The sequence below is a fragment of the Apodemus sylvaticus genome, chromosome 8 (genome assembly GCF_947179515.1).
Source record: "Apodemus sylvaticus chromosome 8, mApoSyl1.1, whole genome shotgun sequence".
In the NCBI taxonomy this organism is placed as follows: Eukaryota; Metazoa; Chordata; class Mammalia; order Rodentia; family Muridae; genus Apodemus; species Apodemus sylvaticus.
Window position 1 is genome coordinate 90,145,649 of NC_067479.1, and position 24,586 is coordinate 90,170,234.

At 43.0% G+C, this 24,586-nt stretch overlaps 1 protein-coding gene across 2 annotated transcripts in view; it reads left to right on the top strand.

Moving 5' to 3' along the window:
* Positions 1 to 16,286: 16,286 nt before the first annotated feature.
* The window catches only part of Dennd6a (DENN domain containing 6A), a 55,748-nt gene continuing 47,448 nt past the window's right edge, over positions 16,287 to 24,586 (top strand). The window contains exon 1 of one of the 2 annotated variants that reach the window (XM_052189940.1): positions 16,287 to 16,616. In XM_052189940.1, the coding sequence (XP_052045900.1) occupies positions 16,389 to 16,616 (228 nt within the window). In that variant the 5' untranslated portion in view covers positions 16,287 to 16,388. Of the gene's footprint in view, positions 16,617 to 21,525; positions 21,563 to 24,586 lie in introns of those variants that run through there. The other variant, XM_052189941.1, reaches the window with a different exon arrangement.

The window sequence follows — 24,586 nt, forward strand, 5'->3', positions numbered from 1 at the left end:
TGCTCGTATTCCTCTCCCTCTGATCATGATTGTGAATGTCACGTGATCACTTGCTCCCTGTTCCTGCTGCTGTACCTTCCCTGCCATGATAGACTGTGTCTCCTGGAGCTACACACGAAAATAAACCTTCACTTTCTCAAGTTGTCACAGCATGAGACAAGTCACTAACCTAAGCTGCACTAAATCCATGCTCTTAGGCTGGAGTGATGACTGCACTTACGGAAGACTGGACTTCAGTTTCCAGCGGCCCCCCCACCCTCTTCCCGTATCAGGCAGCTCATAACTGGTCGTAAGTCTAGTGCCAAGGGGTCTGATGCCTCTTCCCACCTCTGGGAGCATTTGCTCCTATGTACATGTGCACACACACATACACATAGCTCTTTTTAATCTTAAAAATATATAATTACTTGTTATTTCAATATATGGGGATCTGTTACTTGATAAATTAGAGTTTGATGTTCTATCACTTGCCACCAAAAAGTCCTTATGAGTACACACACACATAAATTGTGAACTATGTGGCTCATACTCCGAATGTTTTGAGAGGAACCAAGATGTCTAGTCAGAGTTGCTAGTCAGAGAGAGCTTTATAAATAGGATGAGGTTGAAATGAGAAGAGTAGAGAGCGGAAACTGGGAGAAGAACGTAGCTAAGGCATTGGAGTTAGCAAAGAGCATGCCCTGTCAGCAGGCCTTGGAGAGAGGAGGGTAAGCAGGGAGAACAAAGATGGAAGGCTACCCTGAATCGGACGGGTATAGGTGATGAGAAAACCTTGAAGGTATTTAGTGTGATGACAATGGGAATGGATTGATAATTAAGGAATATTAGATTCTGTGAATGTGGCTGAGGGTGTGGAGCCTTATACTAGAAATAATGCTTTCTAAACCTAATGCAATGAATGAGCTTGAGAGATACAGTATCTATTCTACAAGGATGGAGAGAAAACAGAAATGTGAATGAGCACAAAAGGGGAAACATAAAGTTGGGTCCCTTTGAACACAATAGGCAAGCAGATACTTAGTAAACTGAATCAAAGTTAACAAATCCAGTGGGGAATTAGGGAGAAAGAACCAAAATTTCCATATCAGAAGGGGATTTCCATTCTCTATTTGAATTTCCACAATGAGCATAATATTTTAGAAATCATGATCTATTTCTGCTTGTGGAAATCAAAGGGCAGCTTGCAGGACTTGGTTCTCTCTGCCTGCCCTAAGGGCACCAGGGATCAGCCAGATGATCAGCCTTGGCAGCAGCCTTGCTAAACCATCTCAACCAGAGTTCCGGAAGACCACTATGTTTCAAAGAACTTGCTAGGAAGGCTCCCAAGACTCAGAATATTATCATACATCTGGGATTTATTACAGCAGACTCAAAGTTAAATTAATAATGGAAGAAAAGGACATGGGAGAAAGTCTGAGAAATCAGACCAACTTCTCAAGGATCAATTTCCTAGTGGAATGGCACCGATGTGCTTAGGACGCTCACCAATACACTGTGACTTTAGGTGAAATGTTGCTGAATGTAGAATCTGGTTCCAAATTCACACCCAGTGATTTTACTCCACAGCCAATTACCTTCTGACTAGCAAGTACCAAAATTTCAGCTTCCTACAAGGAAAGTTGGTGGTTCGGAGTTGCTATGGTTTTGAGTCTTTTTCCTGATACTGTGTGGCTTTGGCTAGACTCTTTCTGTAAACTCAGCTGGCCTTGAGCTGATGGTAATCTTCCTGCCTTGCTTCCTGAATACTGGCTTTATAAGCCACCACATTTAGATCTTTACATATTTTTGTCTTCCTAAAATTCATATGTTAAAATCCTCACAAAGTGATGGTATTAGGAGCTGTGCTTTTTGAGAAGCAATATGTTCATGGGAGTAGAGTCCTCAGGAGTGTGACATAGAAAAGGCAGTGCCCCCTCCCTTTCCCTATTTGAGAACAAGGAGAAGATAGCATCTGTGAATGAAAGAAGCAGGCCCTTAACCTAGAAGGAATTTCCAGGGCTTTGACCTTGGATTTCCATCCTCCAGAACTGTGAGAAATGCATAAGCCTCTCAGTCTATGGTACTTTATTATACCAGTCCACAAAGATCAAATCATGAAGGCCACTGTGGAATGTAGACAAAAAGAACCATTCTTATCAGACTGATGGTAGGGGCTTTCCCAGAGTCAACCAGGGAACCAATATAGTCAGCTGCACTTTCAAAAGACATATGTCAGGTTGGAGCTCTCTCTCTCTCTCTCTCTCTCTCTCTCTAAAGATTTAGTGTGTGTGTGTGTGTGTGTGTGTGCGCGCGTACACGTGCCCCCTCCCCCTCCTCTCCACACACACATGCACACTCGAAGGAGCCTGTAGTTTCTAGAAGAGAACATCAGATCTTCTGGACCTGATTGTCTTAGCACACAATGTGAGCTGTGGAAACCAAACTCTGTCCTTTGCAAGAACGGTAACCAGTCCTCTGACCTGCTCAGCCATCATCTCTCCAGCCCAAAGTTTGCTATCTGAGTCCTTTCCTATTCATTGTGTAAAATGTTCTTCAGTTAATAACCAGAGGGATATCTTCTTAAAATGTTAATACTTTACATATGCTATACATAGACTAAGATACAAGTTTTTCTGCACCACACAAGTTCCTACCTAATATCATTGCCGAATTCCCCTGCAAACTTGTCATTCTACTCTCCTCAGTGTCACCTTTTAACTGTGGTGGCTGTGATGGTTTGGATGAGAATGTCTCCCATAGGCTCATATATTTGGATGATTGGTCCCTGGTCGATAAAACTGTTTTGGGAAGGAGTGGGAGGTGTGTTGTTGGAGAAGGTGTGTCCTGGGGCAGGCCATGCCAGGCCCAGTCTCGCTCTCTCTGCCTTCTGTTTGTGGATCAGATCTAATATCTCAGCTACTGCTCCAATGCCCTGCCTGCCTGCCTGCCTGCCTGCTGCCACGTTCCCTGCCGTGATGATCATGGACTCGTCCTCTGAAACTATAAGTGAGCCCTCAATTAATTAGATGCTTTCCTTTATAGCTTGCCTAGAGCATGATGTGTCTTCACAGCAATAACAAAGTACCCAGGACCTTCTAAGTTTTAGAATACCACTGCCCATTTCCATAAAGAGACCGTTCTGCGCTGTCCACTGAGCACATGTTGCTGTTCTGCACGGGAACTGTGGCCAATGCATATTTTTAAATCACTTCACTTACAAAACAGACTTTTAAGCTATTTTCACTTTTTGGCCACAATGAATAAAGCTTCTGTGCATGCGGTTTCCAAACACCTGTTTGGTTCCCTGATACCCCTTCTTTAGATCATATACCGAAAACTATCATTGCTGGATCATAAGTTAGTTTTAATGCTTTAGGGCATTGTGTAGTGTTTGGGAGAGATTTCTTGTGCTTGCAAGGCAACCGTGTACTACTAAGCTACACATCTAGCCTCATTATGTTTACTTATAAGAACCATCATGCTGCTTTCTATAGACACTGCATGATTTTACATTCCTATAAACAATGCGTATGGATACCGGTTTCTTCCCATCCAAGCCCCAACTGGTTTGTTTTGTTTCCCTTCTTTTCTGTTTCCACTTTTTTTTCTTAGTAGCCAGCCTAGTAGATGTGAAATAATATCTACCTGTGGGTTTTTGTTCTGTTTGTTTTGAGGTAGGGTCTCTCTATGGAGTCTTGACTATGCTGAAACTCACCATGTAAACCAATCTCAAATTCACAGAAATGCTCCTGTGTCTGCCTCCTGAGTGTTAAGTAAAAACTTGTGCACCGGAGACTTGCCTACATCATGGTTTTGATCTGCATTATCAATACAGAGACTCTTCTCATGTGCTCCCACGGCCACTTGTATGTCTCCTTTGGACATACATGAAAACATTCTGTTCAAGTTGTTGGCACATTTTTCACTTAGCTTCAACTCCCAATACGATGCAAACCTAGAATCAGTGAGGGAGCCAGAGACTCAGCTGAAGAACTTCCCCAATGGGGATGATTGTAGGGCATTCTCCTGATTGCTGGTGGATGTGGGAGTACCCAGCTCACTGTGGGCAATGCCACCCCTGGAAAGATGGTCTCAGGTTGCATAAGAAAGCTGGCTGAGCAGGAGGAAACAAGCTAGTGTGCCATGTTCCGCCACAGCTTCTGCTGCAGCCTCCTGAGTGAGTTTTTGCCTTGACCCTCTGTAAAGATGGAAGGTCGCCCGTAAGATCAAATGAACCCTTTCCTCTCCAAGTTGATTTTGGTCATGGTGATTATTATTGCAACAGAAAAACAAACTCTAACAAGTGTTGTTGTTGTTGGTGGTGGTGGTAATTTATACAATATTTATACACTCTAGATATTCTTTTCTTACAGAAAAATGATTTACAGCATCTTATAGATTGCCCTTTAACTCTGTTTGTGGGGTCCCTGATATAAAAAGTTTAACTTAGGGTACATTCCTAGCATGCACAATGTCCTAGATTTGACCCTAGTGTGTTCCAGGAAACCTTTTGATGGTGACACAGCCTAGGATAGCTGGTTGCCCCGCTCCATACTTTTGGTGTAGCACACAAGAAGTTATTGCCAAATTCAATGTTGAAGCTTTTCTTTTGTGTTTTCTTAAAAGATCTTTAGGAGTTTAGCTTTTTATGTTCAGATTGCCTATTTTTTTTTGAGTTATCTTCTGTATAGAGTGTTAAAGATCTAACTGCGTTACTTTTACATGTGAATTTCTAGTTTTTCTGGCACTATTTGTTGAACAGTCTGGCCTTTCTCCAATGAATGTTCTTGGCATCTTTTCCAGAAATCATCTGAGCGCATATACAGTGGCTTATTTCTGTTCTCTGTTCTATCCCACTGATGTGAATGTTTGTCTTTTTGCTGTTACTACACTGATTTTACTACTGTGATTTTGTGTTATGTTTTGATACTAGGGAGTCTGACTTCACTTTTGAAAACAAAAAATGTAATCCTGTTTAATTCACCACCTCACATTATCCCTAGAGGATTGCAAGCTCAGTAACATTGTAAAAATATATACTTCATAGCCACTTTTTCTAATTAGAACTAGTCCTCTCTGTAAACTTATTTATTATCTATGTCACTGACAACCAAACCCAGAGACCTTGTGTATCTGAGGCAAGCCTTCTCACTATTGAGTTGGTTCTCAAACCCTTTCTTTTCTTTCCTTTTTTTGCAACAATTTATTATTTGTTGTTATTACTGTTGTTACAAATGGCACTCAATGTCTTATAAAGCTTTGTACTCACTATTAGACATTAAGTAGAGATTCCGCCATTATGGGGTATAAGGATGGACCATGATGGGAAGGTGCAGGAGGAAGAGACAGCTGAAATGCAAGTGGGAGAGGGAGAGCTGCCCCAGAAAGACTGCCTGAAAGGGTCTAAGGCAGCAAAGATAAAATATATGTTTAGTAAGTGTTAACTCAGGAATATCGGAGAGGAGTGTGTGCTAGCCGCGAGGAGGTTTGGAAGTGTCCAGCCATTGAGCTAGTTAAGGCATACTGAGAATAAGCCAGCATGTGCATGTCTTTTATTCATGAATCCAGTGCTTCTGGGCAGGTGCAGAGGAGGCGTGCACCCTGCCGAGAGCATAGAGCAGATTTAACAATTTACTGCTACAGGGCTGGGGATCAAATCCTCATACATGTTAGGCAAGTGCTCTACCCCGAGGTACTCTGCACATGCTTGAGAAGAAGGTGTTTAAGCAACCCTCGCTTGGAAATTTCCTCTAGCCTGTATTTTCCCTAGATAGACAAAGCTCTTATTCAGAACGGAATCCAAGTTTGCAGAAACAGAGTTGTGTGGGCTGGCACCGACTAGCTAGCTGGGAGCCCAGTCAAGGAAGACTTCCTGGATGAAGCTTCATTTAGGCAATTCTTTTGGCCTCCACTACCAGACTCCACTGGTTGGCACAGAACAGTGAAAACAATTGTGTTCAAAACAAGCTGTGTGGAATCTTTCTCCAGTAGTGTTGTTATGTGTTCAAGGTTAGACTCTTAAAAACAAACAAACAAACAAACAAACAAAACAAAACAAAACAAAACCCCAAAAAGTCAGGGAGTGAAAAGCCATGAAGAAAACTGAAGCCAAACTGAGGTAGAGCCTTAGCCATTAAATAAAATAAATCATACCATGGCAGACACAAACCAACCAAGTTGGACCTGGCAGCACACACTACATGCCTAGTGTGCACTTGTGTGTGTGCATACTTGGGAGGTAGAAACAGTATAACCATAAGTTTAAGGTCATCTTAAAGTTGCAAGGTGAATTCTAGGCTAACATTTGGTATACATGAAACCCTGGAGAGAGGGGGAGAGGGGAGAAGGAGAGAGAGAGGGAGGAGGAGAAAGAGGGAGAGAGGGAGGAGGGAGCAGGAGCTGAAGGAGGAGGGGAGGAGGAAGAGAGGGAGAGAGCGCAAACAGAATTTAAAGAAAAAGTACTCTAGGGTAGGCAAGCTGTAAATCTCAACTGCATGGAGAAGGACAGGGAGGAGAGAAGATGAGAAACCATTGGCTCTGAGGTACTGCTGTGGAGCCTGTGCCTGGAAGCAGGGCTTTCCAGGGAGAGTAAGGAAGCCCAAAATATCAGAAAACAAAAAAACACAGACCAGAACAACAAAAGAGATGTATTTAGGTTCTGGCCAGCAGCTGAAAGAGACAGAAAAGGTATTATTTCTTATTTTCTATTGCTGTGATTAAAACACCATGACCAAGGCAACTTTCACAAGAAAACATTTTGTCTGGGACGCACAGTGGCAGAGGGTTAGACTCTCACTGTCAGGACAGCAGGCAGGGCAGTGGGCAGGTAAGCAGACGCAGGAAGGTGAAGGCAAACTGGGAAATGGCCTCAGGCTTCCTTTTCCCTCCTCAAAGCCTGCCTCCGGTGACACACTTTCTCTGGGAGGTTGCACAACCTGCACTGTCCCAGGCAGTACCACACCAACTGGAGCCAGGTCCTCAAATGTCAGAGGCGGCGGGCAACATCTCTCTCATGCGAACCCGTCACACACACCAAAAATAACTTTTGGGTCCGGGAGGATTTCAGAAATTCTACAATCTTGCCTAATTTTTTGTCATCCACACTAAGATCTCCTTCCCCTAACTGTGATCAACCGTGACGACAACCAACAGATGCAGGGAAGGGAAACGGGGTGGGGGGTGGGGGTGGGGGTGGGGGTGATGGAGACCTCAGGCTGTGAGTGAGCTCTAGAAGACAGACTTCTCAGGAGACAGGCTTCGGTGAGCAGCTCATTTAGTGGGGAGTTGATGGGGGACAAAAGCTTTCTAAACCTTCCTGGGGGCAGGTAGGGGCTATCACGCGGTCGTACAGCTAGTGGGGGTGGGGGTGGGGGTGGGGCGGAGTGCTGGAGATGCCTCATTTGCATAGGGAGGAATTGCAGGTGTTTGCTGGATGTGACCTTGCAGGAGAGGGGAAATTTAACCTGGCTGTAACTTCCTCTGGTGTGGGTAATGTTGGGGGCACTAGGACGTGCAGGCCTGAGGAAGGGAGAGAACCCCACTTCCTCTCATTCTTAAGATTTCTGGGGTTGGACACGACTGGAACCCACTTCTGCTCCAGACAGATTGCTCCTCCGAATTCCATGCTTCCCCTCTCTTTCCAGCCCCACAAACGTTGTCTATGTCCCTTTCAGTTAATGCTGACAGCATGTCAGCTGGAAAGCTGATTAGCTCTGGGGCTCACAGGAAGTCTAATCCTCTTATCAAATAGTTATTTAGCCACATGGCGTTCTCTTCAAAACAATCACTCCTTTTTGTTTGTTTTTCTTTAATTATTATTTATTTGAGCACACTGTGACTGTCACAGATGGTTGTGAGACACATGTGCAACCACATGTGGTTGCTGGGATTTGAACTCAGGACCTCTGGAAGAGCAGTCAGTGCTCTTAACCGCTGAACCATCTATCCAGCCCCTGTTTGTTTGTTTTTAAAGCTTTATGAATAGGCTGGGTGAAGTGGACACTTAAAGGTTCTTTGGAAAGTCAGTTGTGTTGGAAGGTGTTTTGCTGGGACAACCAAGTGAAAGATTATTTTCCTGAAATGGACACAGGTGAAAGTCTAAGGCAGACTCATGAAGGAATGTTTAGCTGAAGCAGACACAGGAGAAAGGATGTTCTGCTAGAGCAAGCACACAAAAGGACACAAGATGAAGGAATCTTTGCCTACGACACACATGTATTAGTCTGCCTTACATTGTGTAGTTGAGCTCCATTTGTCAGGACTCCACAGAGAGAAACACACCAACAAACTTCTGGTGGTGTGCTGTGGTTCTTGCGGATTCCATGGACTCAGGCTGATTGGCAGAGCGGTGTCAACTGAGACAGACCCACATGCTGAGGCAAGATATGCCATAAGGGAAGACCACTGGAGGACACGAGATGTTTGGAGGATGTAAATAGGACTCCATGGGCAGTGTTGAAGGGAGAGCTAGGCTCACTTATAGTGCTAGCTGTGGAAACCTGTGGGTCTTGACTCTTCGCTGATCTTCGCTGCCCTGAGAGAGGCTCGGCTGAGAATTTCTGGTGTTCCTGTTGGTCTCTCCTGATGACTTGTGTGGAGGCTGAGGCCTGGCTGTCTCTGCTAGGTAGTGCCACTGTTTCTGATTCCTGATTCGTGTTTGCTATCCCGACTCTAGTGAACTGGACTGCCGCTGTATCTGTGAGGTGTTTGCGAGGGCAGTCATCTGGCTGCTACTGACCTGTGAACTGAATGCCAATTTCCTGACAACACAGCTGGGAGTTGCTCCAAAGAACCTTTCTAAACAGGTCCACTCCCCACCCCCACACCGGCATCCTTTCTTTCCCACTAGCTCTGGTGGGTGGTGGGCTTCAAGGGAGGTTAAAGTGTTTAAGAACCATCATTAGAAATGGGGTTTGAGGGCTGGAGAGATGGCTCAGCGGTTAAGAGCACCCACTGATCTTCTGAAGGTCCAGAGTACAAATCCCAGCAACCACAGGGTGGCTCACAACCATCTGTAATGAAATCAGATGCCCTCTTCTGGAGTGTCTGAAGATGGCTACAGTGTACTTACATAATAAATAAGACTTAAAAAAAAAAAGAAAAAAAATGGGGTTTGAAAAAAAATTAAAGTTACAGCTGAGTTTCAAGCTTTTAATTTCTGGTCTCCTTTTACTTAATAACCTCTTTTAAAATTCATCCCCTTTGCCTTTACCTTGAGGAGGAACTAAGCTGCTTGTATTTGTTAGAACGTTCAGGTAAAAATACACTCTCGTTGTTGCCAAGTCCTAACTTCCGCAAAATAGAAGACAGCGAATGTCTTTATAAGTTACATCAAGAATCCTGTCTAGAATCTTCTTTCTCCGTTGTTGAGTAACGTGCCTTTTACTCCAACTGAGTCTTCACTAGGATGGCTTTTACTGCCCATACATATTCTTACTAATGCTGAGTTTCTGATTACTTGTATCCTTTCTGAAAAGATGGAAACAAACCAGAAACGGTGGCATATGCCTGTAATCCTAGCCCTTGGTGTTTCAGGAAATACTAAAAAAATAAAACCGACACATTCTGCGCTTATGCCTTTTGGCGGGTCGACCTGTTTTTATCTCTCAGAGACACTCTGACTCAGAGCTCCAAAATCTCTCCACCCAGCTCCCTAGGTTCCCACTGGCTAGTCACTACCAGCCAGCCCTGTGCTTCAAATCCCCTGTGGCCTTTGTGCAGCACCTCGGGTAAACCCCACACTTGGTCACCCTACCTTTCTCTCTTGAACCCAGACGAGCCGCCACGTGAAGGAAAATGCAACACAAACTTAGTTCAGAAACAATGGTAACTCAATCTCTGGGTGCAGCAACTAAAACCTAATCTTGTGGGCCTTATTAAAATCTGATTCCTCTGGTAGTGAATCCTTGTGGATCTGCCATGATACTGGGAAACTCTAGCAACTACATCTTACCACTCCGCTGTCCCCATACCAAAAAAGACCTCTCTTCTGCTTCCTCTCTTCCTCATCCAACCTACTTGCCCAGCGATTGGCTCCTTTATTCATTAGGGGATTGGTTCACAGAACAGGACCAGGCCCATCCACAACAACTTGGGAAATGCAGGTAAGAGGAACAGAAGTTCAAGGTCACCCTCAGCTGAATAGCAAATTCAAACAGCCTAGGCTATAAAACCCATCTCAAAAATAAAACAAAACAAAAATATTTCTATACTTTGCATCTCAAAAGTCTCTTACCCACTACCTCATTACCCACTTCCAGAGCCACTTTCTAGTAAACATTTAAAAAATGATTTTATTAGTATGGGTGTTTTGCTGACACATACGACTGTGCATTGCTTGTCTATCAGAGACCAGAAGAGGGAGTCAGGACACATGGAACAGGAGTTGCAGACAGTTGTGAACTACCACATGGGTACTGAGAACTGAATCCAGGTCCTCTAACCAAAAAGCTACTTCTCTAGTCTCAATCCCTTTCTTAAATATTTTAATAGCAGAGCCCTACTATTAGTATCATAATCTGTATTCTGCAAAGAAATAGACTAAGATACACATACTCTTTCTCTCCTTCCTTCCTTTCTGCTTCCCTCCCCCAAATTGGTTCACTCAAGCTTCCAATGGATTGAACAAAATGAAAGGCAATTGTAATGGTAACCTCATCAAGAACCCTTACAGATGTACTCAGAACAACCAAATACCTATGTAATTCATAACTCAGCCAACAGACATATAATTATCACCATGGTCTCCAGTACTCAGCTCTCTTTGGTATACAGTTAACAGTTGGATAATACAAAGACAGCTGTAGGGTTCCATAGCTGCCTGCAGCTATTACGAAGTGGGTTTCTGGAACAGAAGCTGAGGAATAAATAGGGAAGAGGGGCGAAAAGAAGTACGGCTAAGACAATATTCACTGATCAAAGCCCGAAACTTTAATGGCGCCAGACCTTTTAACAGTTTGGGCAAACCTTTCCCCCCAGACTCCAGGCTGAGTTCCGGTGGAAGTTGTCTAGCTTCTCTTGGAGGTCCTTGTCTTGACTGCTCCGGCAGCTGGGTGGGTCACCTGTTTAATTCAGGAATTCCTAGACCTGGAGGAACAATGAACTTAACCTTTACTTCGAGCCCTCCACCCTGGGTGGAGAAGGATCCTGGCTATCTGGGAGAAGTTAACCTTGACCAAAGTCAAACTCTGACCAAGTGCAAGACTGCCCCAATATGGCTCTGTACAGACAGCCTTCACACACTGAACAAAAAGATTATCCGGACAGCGGCTTTCCTAATCCAGAGTTCAGTGATTGACTAGCCTGGCTGGCCAGTGACCCTTGAGATCTTCTCTACCCCTCAGCAGTAGGTTACAGAAAGGAATCGTTGCTCTGGGCTTTTGTGCTAGTACTGAGGATTTGAACTCAGCTTCTTAAATTTACATACAAACACTTTACTGATTGAGCCATTCTTCCAGTCCTGCATTATTCCCTTTAAAACCTTCACAGACACTTTTTAGGAAGTGCTTTGCAGTGTGTTTTATCATTCCATGCTGTCTAATCTTCCTGTCTTTCCTTCAGAATCTGCACCTACACACCAGTCTTTCAGAGATGTGTTAAAGTAAACTCAGATTTCTAATACTTCAATGGTAGTTGGCCTCTCTATGTTTTGTTTTTATTGTTATTGTTTTGAGAGGATCTCATGTATCCCAGGATGGCCCCAAACTTCCTAAGTAGCCAAGGATGACCTTGAATTTTTGATGCTCCTGCCTCCACCTCCAAATTGTGATCCATGAAGTCCTGGTTGACTTTGGATAGTTGGTTGGTTGGTTTGGGTTTGTTTTGGGTGGTTTTTGTTTGTTTGTTGTTCTTGGGAATTAAACCTCATAAATGAGTGCTCTACCCTTGAAGTATATGGATGGTCCTGTTTCTTCTATTTGCTTGCCACTGCCCTATAGTTATCTATGCTTAGATTCATTTAATTGAAAAGCAAGAAGGAAATTTACTGGTCACCCAGGGAAGTGAATGCATAGGACATTTAGTCTCCCTTCAGGTTCTTTTGGTAAAAATTAAGCTCCAAAATACGACATCGCAACTCACATCCTGTCTCATGTTCACACTTTTGTTGTTGTTGTTAAAGCTATAAAAATTGCTTAAATACCAGGAGTTTGGTTAGGGATGAGTAGTGAAGTCTGGAATGTTTTTAATCTTGTGTTCAGTGTTCTTGGTAATACTAGAAGAACAACAGAGCCAAGAATTCAGTTAGGTTTTTTGGCTCAAGCAGCCTATCCTGACTTAAGTGCCTCTCACATGGGAAAAACGATGAGGAGAAGCCTACCACCCAGGGCTTCAGTTGACAGGAAACATAACCCGAGCCAGGGACGTGACCTGGCTGCCAAGCCAAGCGAATATGGTCTGAAGTGGCATTAAAAGAAGGCCACTGGCCAGCCTAAGAAAGGATAGAGTCCCAGCGTTCACTTTGCTGGAGTTAGCTCACACCTACAGAATGGTGCTTCCTTCTGGGTCTTAAAACCGATTCAACAACTCCAAGTTTACCCAAGTTGGGTGACTCGGTGATTAACTGCTAGAATCCTTTGAAAAAAGACGGACAATTTGGGGTAGCTTACCCAGAAAGCTAGACATGAGGACATGAGGATGTAGGATGACCCTTTTGAAACAGTCCATGGACTATTGTTTAGAAAAACTGGACTCCACCAGAGGAAGGCTTTCCTAGCCCTTATGAACATGCAGAAAAGAGAAGCTCTTACATTGAAGAGCCAGTGTACGTGTGGGATTGATTGGCTGAGCCAGCATCAGAAAATTCACAAGTAGGATGGAAAGTGCAGAGAACAAGAGCCTTTTGGATTTTTTTCTTAAGATTTATTTATTTATTATATGTAAGTACACTGTAGCTGTCTTCAGACACACCAGAAGAGAGCATCAGATCCCATTACAGCTGGTTGTGAGCCACCATGTGGTTGCTGGGAATTGATCTCAGGAACCACTGGAAGAGCAGTTGGTGCCTTTAACTGTTGAGCCATCTCTCCAACGCCCCCCTGCCCCCATGTAAGTTTTAACCTCAGAAACCATGTTAAAAATAGATTCCAGGGGCTGGAGAGATGGCTCAGTAGTCAAGAGCACTGACTGCTCTTCCGAAGGTCCTGAGTTCAAATCCCAGCAACCACATGGTGGCTCACAACCATCCGGAACGAGATCTGACGCCCTCTTCTGGTGTATCTGAAGACAGCTACAGTGTACTTACATATAACAATAAATAAATCTTTAAAACAAAAAAGAAAGATAGAAAACATGCAGGCAGGGCTGGAGAGACAGCTCAGTGGTTAAGAGCACTGGCTACTCTTCCAGAGGCCCTGAGTTTGATTCTCAGCAACCACATGGCGGCTCATAACTATCTGGAATAGTATCCAATACCCTCTTCTGGTGTGCTAAAGCAACAGTGTACTCATATACATAAAATAAATAAATAATAAAATAAATTAAAAAAAAATAGATTCCAGGTCCAACAAGGTGTCTCAGTAAGTGATAGCACTGGCTGCCAAGTTGTCAGTCTGGTTCCTACATAATAGAAGGAGTGAACCAGCTCTAGAAAACTGTCCTGTGACCACCACATGTAAGCCATAGTAGGTGTGTGCCCCCCCCAAACACACAAACATAATTAAACACTCTTAAAAACAGACTCTGTGGTAGAGTATCAAAGCTCACAGTGTAGACAGAAAACAAGCACATACCTACTTGTAGTTTTTCCTGATATTTATAGATCTCTATTTGAGAGTTTAAGTAGTAGTAATACGAGTGTGTGTTTTTGTCTCTAAACCCAGATGCCTGCTGCACCTTATTTCTCATTGCACCTCTGGCCTTCTTAATATATGGTTCCAGGACTCACCATTCAGACAAGATTCCTTCTTCTCTCTCTCTCTTAATATTTATTTATGCATATGAGTGCTCTGTCTGTATGATGCCAGAAGAGGACATCAGATCCCACTGTAGATCCATTATAGAAAGTCATGAGACGCTATATGGTTGCTAGGAACTGAACTCAAGATCTCTGAAAAAGCAGTCAGTGCTCTTAAGTGCTGAGCCATCTCTCTAGCCCCTGGACAAGATTTTCTTAACCAAATATTTTGTCTGATAGTATTTCAGCCAGGAGTGGTGGATCATGACTTTGATCCCAGCATTCTGGAAGCTCTGAGTTCAAGGACAGTCTGGTCTACAGAGCTTGTTCCAGAACATCCAGGACTGTACCAAGAAACCCTGTCTCAAACAAATAAACAACAAGAGCAAAGATAGTATTGCAAAGAATGGTAATTTATATCCACAGGCTAAGGGTCCAGCACTGTGGAACAGCTGGTCATTAGAGCTCATTTATCATTAATAAGAAAGTTGCATATAATAAGGTGTCTGGATTGGGAACACTTTTCTCTTCTTGATGGTAAGTAACTGAGGTTAGCATTTACCTTTCACCAATCCAGAAACTAGTTCTTGTAGCTGCTTGCCTATCATGATAATACATGGAGCTACAGATGGATCCCAGATTTTTTTTTAATTTCTAGCACACTGTTCTTTCTAATACAAAACAGAACTGATTTCTCTGAACAGTAAGTTTAGAACCTACTTAAATACAGGTTATGTCTTACTTTCTGAACTGTACTGGTTCTTTGTCACATGCAGGTTGTTTTGGTCAAAGACAGTTCCTAATTTAAGTGTTGTCCCCAGTTAATTCTGTGCTATTGAAAGTTTCCAGGTGAGTCTAGAGAGAGAGATGGCTCAGCAGGTAAGAACACTTGTTGATCTCCTAGAAGACTAAGTAAGGTTTGGTTCTCAGCACCACAGTGGAGTTTACAACCGCCTTTAACTCTAGATGATCTGGCACCCTCTTCTGGATTCTGTGCAAACAAAACTCCACTTCAGTACCCATACATACATACATACATACATACATACAGGCAAAACACTCAAACATATACAATAAAAATAACAAATCTTTAAGAAAGTCTTCAGCATATGCTACTGAAGTTTGAGAATTACTTAACAGTCAAGGGGGATCATTTCTTGATGGTCAAGTATTTTTTATGTGTTTTAATGTTTTGTTTGCCTGCCTTCATGTCTGTGCACCACATGAGTTCCTGGTGCCCTTGGAGACAAGAAGAGGGCATTAGATCCCCTGGAACAGGAGTTACAGATAGTTGTAAGCCACCATGTGGGTGTTGGGAATTGAATTTGGCCTCTGCAAGTGCTTCTAATCACTAAGCCATCACTTGGAGCCCCGGGTTTTGTTCTATGTAAAATAGAATCAGTAATAGCACTACCTTTTGAGGCTGTCGAGAGCCTCAGGTACAGGAATGGGTTTTGGAAAATCCATTGTATGTTATCAATCGTCTTTTACACACTTTCCTATTGGGTATTACCACGTTTTCAGATTTCTTTCGAAGAATAAAGACTAGCAAGTGCTGAATACATCCTACTTAGTGCTATCATGCTATGCCGATAATCAATAGCAATCCACTAGGGCAGATGTCTGCTGAGTGCCCATCCTAGAGCTGTCTGACCTCTAACAAAGTAACGTGAAATCAGGCCCCTCCTCCAGTGCTCAGATAGCATGGTCCAAAGGTGACCGACCAACTTGGGATTCCAAGAAAGTCTGGAGTTGTGGAAAAGTTTCATGAGTCCGCCAGACCAATAAAGATGGGAGCTGTCTTGGTAGGCAGGCTATGGGAAAGTGAAAGTACACATCTCTGTCGGAGGACTGTTCTAGTGAACACAGGCTTGCTTCGGAGTTCTTATACTTGCGGGGCTAGTCAGAACTTCAGTTTCCTTATCTGTGAAGACAAATTAGCCAGAGGTGGTGGCCCATGCCACTAAACCCAGAATCTTGGGTGGCTGAGGTGGGAGTACCATGAGCTAGAGACCAGTTGGGACTATGTAAGACATAGCTGAAAAATAAACGACCTACCCAACACTTAACAAACAAGATAAATAGTGTCCACCATATGGATATGTTTAATAAAGAGTTAATACTTGTATTTGAACTTAGCATATCAACTGGCACAGAGTAAAAGTTTAATTAAACACCACTGTTAACCATTCTGTTTTAGTAATGCTTTAATAATAAGCCGTGTCATTACAAGAATAATTCATTGCTGTCTTATTGTAGAGTCCAGATGATGATTCCTGAGCCACTGTTTCAGATTAAAGAGCCGCAGAGTAGGTCAGTCTGAGGGAGCAGCACAGGGGGAGGCGGCTGGCAGGGAAACACGCAGAACCCGGCTCCCAGGGTCACGTGGCTCGTGGCCGCGCCCCTATCCTGGGAGTCCGGAGCAGCTGCGGCAGCACTCTGTGCGCGTGCGCGGAGGCCTGCGCGCTCTGCGGCGCGGTCCGCGGCGAAGGCGGCCCGAGGGGATAGTGGGTGGCGGATGGCTCTGCGGGGCCCGGCGGTCTTCGGGCCTGGTTCCCGCGGGTCGTTGGACGAGGCCGGGGCCGAGGGGCTCGAGGCGGCAGCCCTTGCGGCGGCGGGAGTCGCGCTGGAGGACGATGAGGAGGATGATGGCCGCCGGGGCCTGCTGCGCTGGGACGGCTTCTCGGCCTGGCTACACTGCGTGTGTGTGGTGGGCTTCGACCTGGAGCTGGGCCAGGCGGTGGAGGTGAGGCCGAGCCGCACCCTTCTCCACCCTTGGGCGGCCGGGCCCTGGACGCCGCGCATCCGGGCGTGGCTCGCAGCCCCTGCAAGGCTCAGCTGGGCTCAGCTGGGCGGCGCTTCTCCGGCCCTTCGGTGGGAGGATCGTGGGCTGCGGCTAGGGGTGAAGAGTTCTTTGTAGGCCCCTCCTAAATACTTGTTGATGTTCCTCTTTTAAAAAAACAACACAGCGATAGCTGAAGGGTAGCGGCACCCAGAAAAGGCTGCAGCAGGCAGGATGTTTGCTTGGAACTTTCAAGAAAGGAACAATACCCCCGACATATGTCAATTACAGTAGCCAAACGTGCAGGTCCAATAGTGTGGACTGACTGACTGTATTGTCAACTGCGATAACTCATAGATCCATCGGTCCACCAAGTCCAAGTCGAAATGCTTAGCATGCATTTTCTCCTTTTTCTCTTTGTTCCTCTTTTCTGGGTGAAATGTCGTTGGGTCCCCATTCCCTCCAAGTCTCTCCCTAGCATTACAAATAGAATTCAAGGCCTTCTGAAAACTAGGCAAGCTCTCTACTCGAGAGATTCTCCTCCCTGTCCCGTACTGTTTCTTAATACTGATTCTGTATCAATTCCCAGAAACCTAATGTCAGTGGGAAAATCGTTGGCTTGTAAATCTGTCAGATATCATAACATATTTTCTAAAGGCCCTGGAATCTCACTCATTTTTGACATTTAGCAATCACCCCCCCCCCTTTTTTGGTAGCGTAAAAGATCTGTCTTATTTATCCAAGAGAAAAGTTATTAGAAAGGCGTATGTTCCGAAGTTTTTGGTATTTTGTTATTGGTCTTTTGGTATCAGTGAAAGAGTCCAATCTTATTCAAACTTAGGTGGTCTGGTTGTTCCCAAACTGCTGCTTTTATATTCCACCGTGTATCTTTGTCTTTTGTGTCTTAAGTTTTCATTAAGATCTAATCACTATGCAAGTTAGTGGACATAACAGAAAAGGATGTTCTAACCTGTATTTATGAATTGAGACAATAAGGTGGAGATCTAAGAATTAATCTACGTAGTCAATAGGATCAAATTTATTGCCTGACAGTGTACATTAAATGTTCATTGCTAGAGGGAGTTAGTACGTAGAGTGATTCTGTATTTTATTTGAGACAGGGATAACAATCTCCAAAGATTGAAGACATTTATTTTTAAGGATTTATTTATATACTGTGTATGAGTGTTTTGCCTTCATGTCTGTATGTACAGAGCATTTGTGTCTTGTGCTTGTGGATGCTGGAAAAGGGTTAGAGCTGCTTAGTCTGCGATCATTCTGGTCACGTGGGTGCTGGGAACTGAACTCACATCCTCTGGAAGAGCAGCAAGTGCTCTTAACAGCTGAATATCTCTCCAGCCCCTGAAGACAATAGTTTATGCTAGTTATTTAATGATAAACTGAAATATTATGTGTAGCAAAATAAAACTTAATCGGAAAGCATAAGCTGTTTTACTTGGCCACATTTTTTTTAAAAGGGATTTTTTTATGTGTGGGTCTTTTGCTTGCCTGTGTGTCCCTGCTGCACACTCATGCCTGGAACTCCTGAAGATCAGACGAGGGCATCAGGTCCTCTGAGCCGGACGGAGTTGCAGACGGTTGAGAACTGCCACTGAACCTCCGCCCCATTGATTGTTTTTTGTAATCTCATCATTTGGAACATTGCTTTTAACATGAATATTTTCTTTTTTAAATAAGTGGAATATCTTGACAGAGTTGAGGTGATGAAAAATAATCACTAAAGGTTACATATTAAATCTTATTTCCCATAGTTGCCATTTCACAGCAGTCTTCTTTACGAAGTAGTTCTTAGCCTTTTTTTTTTTTTTTTTGCTTCCTGAGCCTTCAAAAAAAAAAAAAATCAACAGTTTGAACTGTCTTGAAAAATGAGTAAGACAAAATTCTGTTTATAGTCAGACTATTTGAACTAATCCATGGATCCTTTGTTATATTCTCTGTCCAGATTAAGGATCACTGCTTTAAGAAAGTAAGGATAGGAGAGGAAGATTCCTTCAGAAAGGAGCTAAAGAAAGATAGACACAGTAAGATGTAAAATGATTTTGTTTTGAGACGGGATCTCACTCTCCTGGAATACATGTGGCCCAGGCTGGCCTTAAACTCACAGCAGTCTTCCTGTCTCAGTCTATACCGCTCACCCCTCACCCCTTCACCTCCTAGTGTTGGGATTCGCTAGTGGCTATGTGCTACCATGTTTGGGGCAGAGCGATTTTGTTTTGCTTGTCTAAAAAGAAATTACCACATTTATTTATGTGTGAGTGTGCATGTGCCCGCATGTATGTCACTCCACACAGTGGAAGAAGGCACAGAACAGGCGACTGTTCTCTCCTTTCACCAAGTGAGTCCTGTGAGCCATGCTCAGGCCTGAAGGCTTGGCAGCAGCAAATTTCTTCCCTAAACAGCTGAGCCATCTCACTGGCCCTTGGCTTTTATTCTTTGAGACAAGGCAATATATAAACCAAGCTGGCTTCAAACTCAAGAGATCTGTCTACTGTCTCCTGAGTACACCACCATGCCTAGTCTTTTATTTTGTTTTATTTTATTTTACTGAAGGAGAAATACAGTGTTTTGCCTTTTTAAGTGAACATAAAGTAGGAACGAATATATGAAAACAGTTGAAGATAGATTTTGCTTTCTCTATATATGTATATGTATTTTTTTTTAAGCTGCACCTATGTTGGAAGTATACAGGAGTAGCAGTTAGGATGGGATTAGAAAGGTATATTTGTGTTGAGAGTAACATATATAGCCTGGGTCTATAAATTATAACCAGGAAGGCTCAGAAGGAGGATTGCAGAATAGCAGTCACACGGACGGGACAGTGCAATCTCAGAGGCCTTCCCCGTCTCAGCATCAGGATTCAGAGACTCGCTGCTATGCTACAAAACCTAGATATTTCTCCTTTTTTTCATTTTGTTTTGTTTTTCTCAAGACAGGATTTCTCTGTGTAGCTCTGGCTATCCTAGAACTCACTTTGTAGACCAGGCTGGCCTCCAGCTCAGAGACCCACCTCCTGTCTCCTTAGTGCTGGAAGTAAAGGCATGTGTGCAACTACACCACCTTCACCTGGCTATATATTTGTTTCTTAAAAATGCAGAATCAACACTTACAGAGTAATATGACAAAAGATGAGATCCCAATGAATAATCAAGTTGAAGGCATGGAGGGATGTCAGCGTTCTTAAAAAAGCAAAACAGAACAAAACAAAAGAAACAAAATACAGAATTAGAGCCTCTTTAAATTACCAAAGAGAGCATGGAGTAACAACCAGAAATCTAGTCTGTGCAGGGTCTGGTGCTGCAGACCTGTAAGCCAAGCACCGAAGAGGCAGAGGGCAGCCATGGCCAGCCTGTCCTACTGGGGATTTCCAGGCTAGCCAAGGCTATACTAGGACAACCTGCCTCCTACAGGCAGCAACAACAAAACTAAGCACATACAAGTTCAAGCTACACATTGCTTCCTTTGTGGGATAACAGTAGTCCGTAGGCCATTGCTTTGTGAGGTAATTAGTGTTGGAAAACACTTAGAATGGTATTTGAGACAAAACAATGTGTTTTGGGCAGAATTATTTTTTCTAGAAATCTTTTTCTTATTTTAAAGTAGGGAAACTGAAATGTAACCAACTTATCCCAAATCATAAAATTTAGTAAGCCAGGATTTTGTTCCTTTGGTTACAAAAGTTTGATTTGCTTTAATATTCCAGTTCTCCTGAGTGAAAAATGAAGCTACTCAGAGAAATCAGAAGCATGCAGACCTGTAATGCCAGTGATAACAGGAAGGGAGATCCCTAAGTTCCTGGCTGTGGTGGTTTGCCTCCCTCAGGTCTCCCCTTATACAGTAACACTAACTAAACCATGCTGAGTACTTCTAACCTAGAAACCCGAGATCTGAATGCTTCAAAATCTTGGTCCCCCCACCCCCCACCCCCAGACAGGATTTCTCTGTGTAGCCCTGGCTGTCCTGGAACTCACTCTGTAGACCAGGCTGGCCTTGAACTCAGAAATCTACCTGCCTCTGCCTCCCAAGTGCTGGGATTAAAGGCATGTGCCACCATTGCCCGGCCGAATGCTTCAAAATCTTAAAACTTAAAAAAAAAAAAAATGAGTGAGCTTTAGGTCTTTAGAGCTTTATATTTCTCATTTAATCAGTTAATAAGAGTCCCTTTACGGTTTATAGGATCAGTGTTGAGGGCCGTACTATTAAAGTCTTGTTGCTCTCTATTAAATAGGAGCATTGAGGCTGTTTGGAAAGGGCATAATAGTTAGCTTGCCTATGGCCTGTCATGTTCAGAGAATTCTGTATTGCTATGTTTTCTCTAATGATAGCAAAATACTGGATACTGTGTGATATATAAAGGAAAGAAGTTTATTTAGCTCACTTTAAAAAACAAACAAACCAAGATTTATTTATTTATTTAATGTGTGTGAGTACACTGTCACTGTCCTCAGACACACCAGAAGAGGCTCCCATTGCAGATGGTTGTGAGCCACCATGCAGTTGCTGGGACTTAAACCCAGGACCTCTGGAAGATAGTCAGTGCTCCTAATCACTGAGTCATCTCTCCAGCTCCTAGCTCACAGTCTTGCAGGTCCAATAGTATGGCAGTAACATCTATTATTGAGGGCCTGGCTCCATGACCTTAGGGGGTGGCATTACAGTGAGAGCATAAAGGAGTCACATGGTGAGGAGGAAAGCCAGACCCTGGGGTAGGGCGTAGTTCCTTTTTAAAGTTAAAAAAAAAAAATGAACAGTCCTCTCTAGGACTAATCTCCTTGAGACCATCATTATTCCTTTCTAGGCCACTAGCTCAACACTGCACTGGGACCAAGCTTCCTACATAGGAACTTTATGTGGATACATACACACCATGTGCAAACAGCAGACTATATCAGGTACCTTTTTCATTTTAACTTTTTAAAATTACTTTTAATAGTTTTAATACTGTGTATATATATGTGAATATATTGAGTACAGGTGCCTCAGGGCATAGGCATCAGATCCTTCTGGAATTGGATCAAAAGTGACTGCGAAGCTCTGGACATGGCTGCATGGCTGCTGGAAATCAAACTTGGGTCCTTTGGAAGAACAGCAAGTTCTCTTAGCCAGGGAGCCATCCATCCCTGTTTAGGTATCTTTTTAAAAGAGATGGATTCTTGTACCATGTACCAGGCATGGTGGTGTATGTCAGGCTTTCCAGCACTTAGGTGAAGGCAGGAGGGTTGGAGTTAGCTACCTACTGGGTTTGAGGTCAGCTTGGGCTACAGGAGATTACACACACACACACACACACACACACACACACAGTTGTGTGTTCTTGTTGTATTGCTGAGGTTGGTATCAGAAGCCTGAGCTCAAGTGGTCATCTTGTTTCTGTGTCTTGAATACAGAGACTACAGCACAGGCTCCTGAGCCCTGTTCTCAGGTGATGAGATGAGGCTAACTATTATTTAACTCTTCATTATTATTTAATGAAAGAGTTAATAAGAGCATGCAGTAAGTTTTCTACAGACTAAGTGAAATTCTTCCAATATCAGATGAGATTTTGAATCTTTTAAAACTTGAAAAATTAATTGTTTTACCTTATATAATAAAAATTATGTACATACTCATTTAAGAAAAACCATAGAAAAAAAGATAGGAAGAGGACCTGTTTCATGTCTTGGATAGAATATGATAGGCAAAATCAAAATAGTTAAGCAGTTCCTAGGCATGGCCAAAGGAAGTTGCAGGAAAATCCAAAGCATATTTCAGCTTAGTGAATATACTTTATACAGAAATGTTATGATCTTCAGTAAAATAGAAGGGTGTGATACAATATAATTTAGGCTGAGTTAGTGAATAGCTAATTTGGGAATAATGATGTACACCTTTAGTCCTGATCTCACATAGAGGCAGGTCTATCTCTGAGTTGAAGGCCAGCTCAGTCTGCATAGTGAGTTTCCAGCTGGCCAGGGCTATACAGTGAGACTATCTCAAAACAAACAAACAAAAAAAGACATGAATAACTTTTCTTTGAAAAAATGTTCAGTGATTAGTATACTGGAAGAGGAAGGGACTTAAGGTCACTGGGAGAAAGGTCATAATTTGCACTTTTTGACTTTAAGGTGAATTATTAGCTGTGCCCAGGTATGGGCTGTTAGGAGTTTTGCTTGTTTTAGCTCAGATATCTGCATAATGTAAGATCTATCCAATTAAAATCACAGTTCAGTGATATTAGTGTTTTCCTGAATCACACACCTTGTACCACTAATCCAGTTGTAGAACATTTCTTCACTTCTAAAAGAAAACCAGTATCCACTAACAGCCCTTTGTCTTAGCCTTTGGCAACCACAAGTCTGTGTTCAGTTTTGGATTTGTTTCCCCTGTACATTTCACATGAATGAAATCATACATGTGGCTTTTTCCTGTCTGCTTTCACTCTGCATGTTTTCAGGTTTCATCTGTCAGGTGTGCCCAGCCTTTTGATATTACAGTATCTCATTGTCATCTACAAAGGTCATGCTTGAGAACTACAGGACCAAGTTACAAAAAAGTATTTCAAAATGTCTTAAGTTGGTTTACCATTGGTGTTGGGCTGTCCTCATTGCTTTCCTTGGTGAGGCATACAGCTGGATGTTGGACACTGTCTGCTCTTTGATGGCTGAGTAGTGTAACATGTATGCACATTCCACAGCTTGCTTATCTATTCACTGTTCTATAGAAAGTGTTTCTCTGTGGCTGCTGTGAATGCAGCAAAGAACGCTCTTGCTCTAGTTTTCATGTACATATCTTTTCCCTGCTTTTGGTTGTGTTTATAAAGTGACTTGGCCATACATGGTATATTTGATATAGCTTTTAAAAAACTCTACCATAATGTTTCTCCCAGCAACAGGAAAGGATTCCAGTTTGTCCTGATCCTTGCTGCTCTTATCTGTTCTTTGCACTCTCCAGCTGGGTAGCAGTGATCTTTAATCTTGCTTTCATTTGCATTTTCTTTATGACTAATGATGTTGTTCTTGTGTGCTTCTTAGCTGTTGACTTTTTTATTACTGTTTGATGTTACTAGGGTTGACTCTAGGATGATCCACATGGTAGCTTGGTAGACAAGACTATATCACTTAGTTATAGCTCCAGCCCCCCACTCCCTACATCTGTGTGCATGTGATGCCATCAGTAACTCATGTTCTTAATTATCTTTCTTCAGAGACCACAGTCTTCACACTGAAAGTAGCTGTGCAGGGTCATAGCAGATACATCTACTTTTGTAAAGATAGTTTGTTTAAACACTTCTTGCCTTAGGAAGTAACACACATACATTCAGTATAAAGACAAAGTGGTAAAGAAGACAGTTCATATATATATGAATGATTTTTTTTAGTGAAAATTTTTTTGTTGTTGTCAACTTAGGCCTTAATTATCTTTGTCTTGTCATGTAGTCACCCCTCCTCTATTTGTTGTAGTTCAGAAGACAGATACAGTCAACAGAGCCCTTGATGCTCTCCTGCACTTTATTTTTTAAAGTTTTATTTGTTTGTGCACTATGTGTGTGTGTGTGTGTGTGAGAGAGAGAGAGAGAGAGAGAGAGAGAGAGAGAGAGAGAGAGAGAGAGTATATGTGTGTGTGTGTGTGTGTGTGTGTGTGTGTGTGTGTGTATGTGTAAGAAATAAACATTGAAAGAATAGTTAGTAGAACTAACCATAAAGTTGCTCAAGGTAAGTTGTCATTAGGCTGCTCTTGCCAGCATGACTGAGTCCAGCAGGCTCCGACCAACTCATCTGCAATGAGACGTTCTGTTTGTGAGACAGCCTCACTGTGTTGTGCAGGTTGGCTTAGAGCCTCCACATGGTCCAGTGTGACTCCAGAATCCTCCTTCCTGGGCTTTTTCAAGTGCTGGGATTACAGGCCCATACCAGTTCCCCCTGCTTGTAGTGAGATTT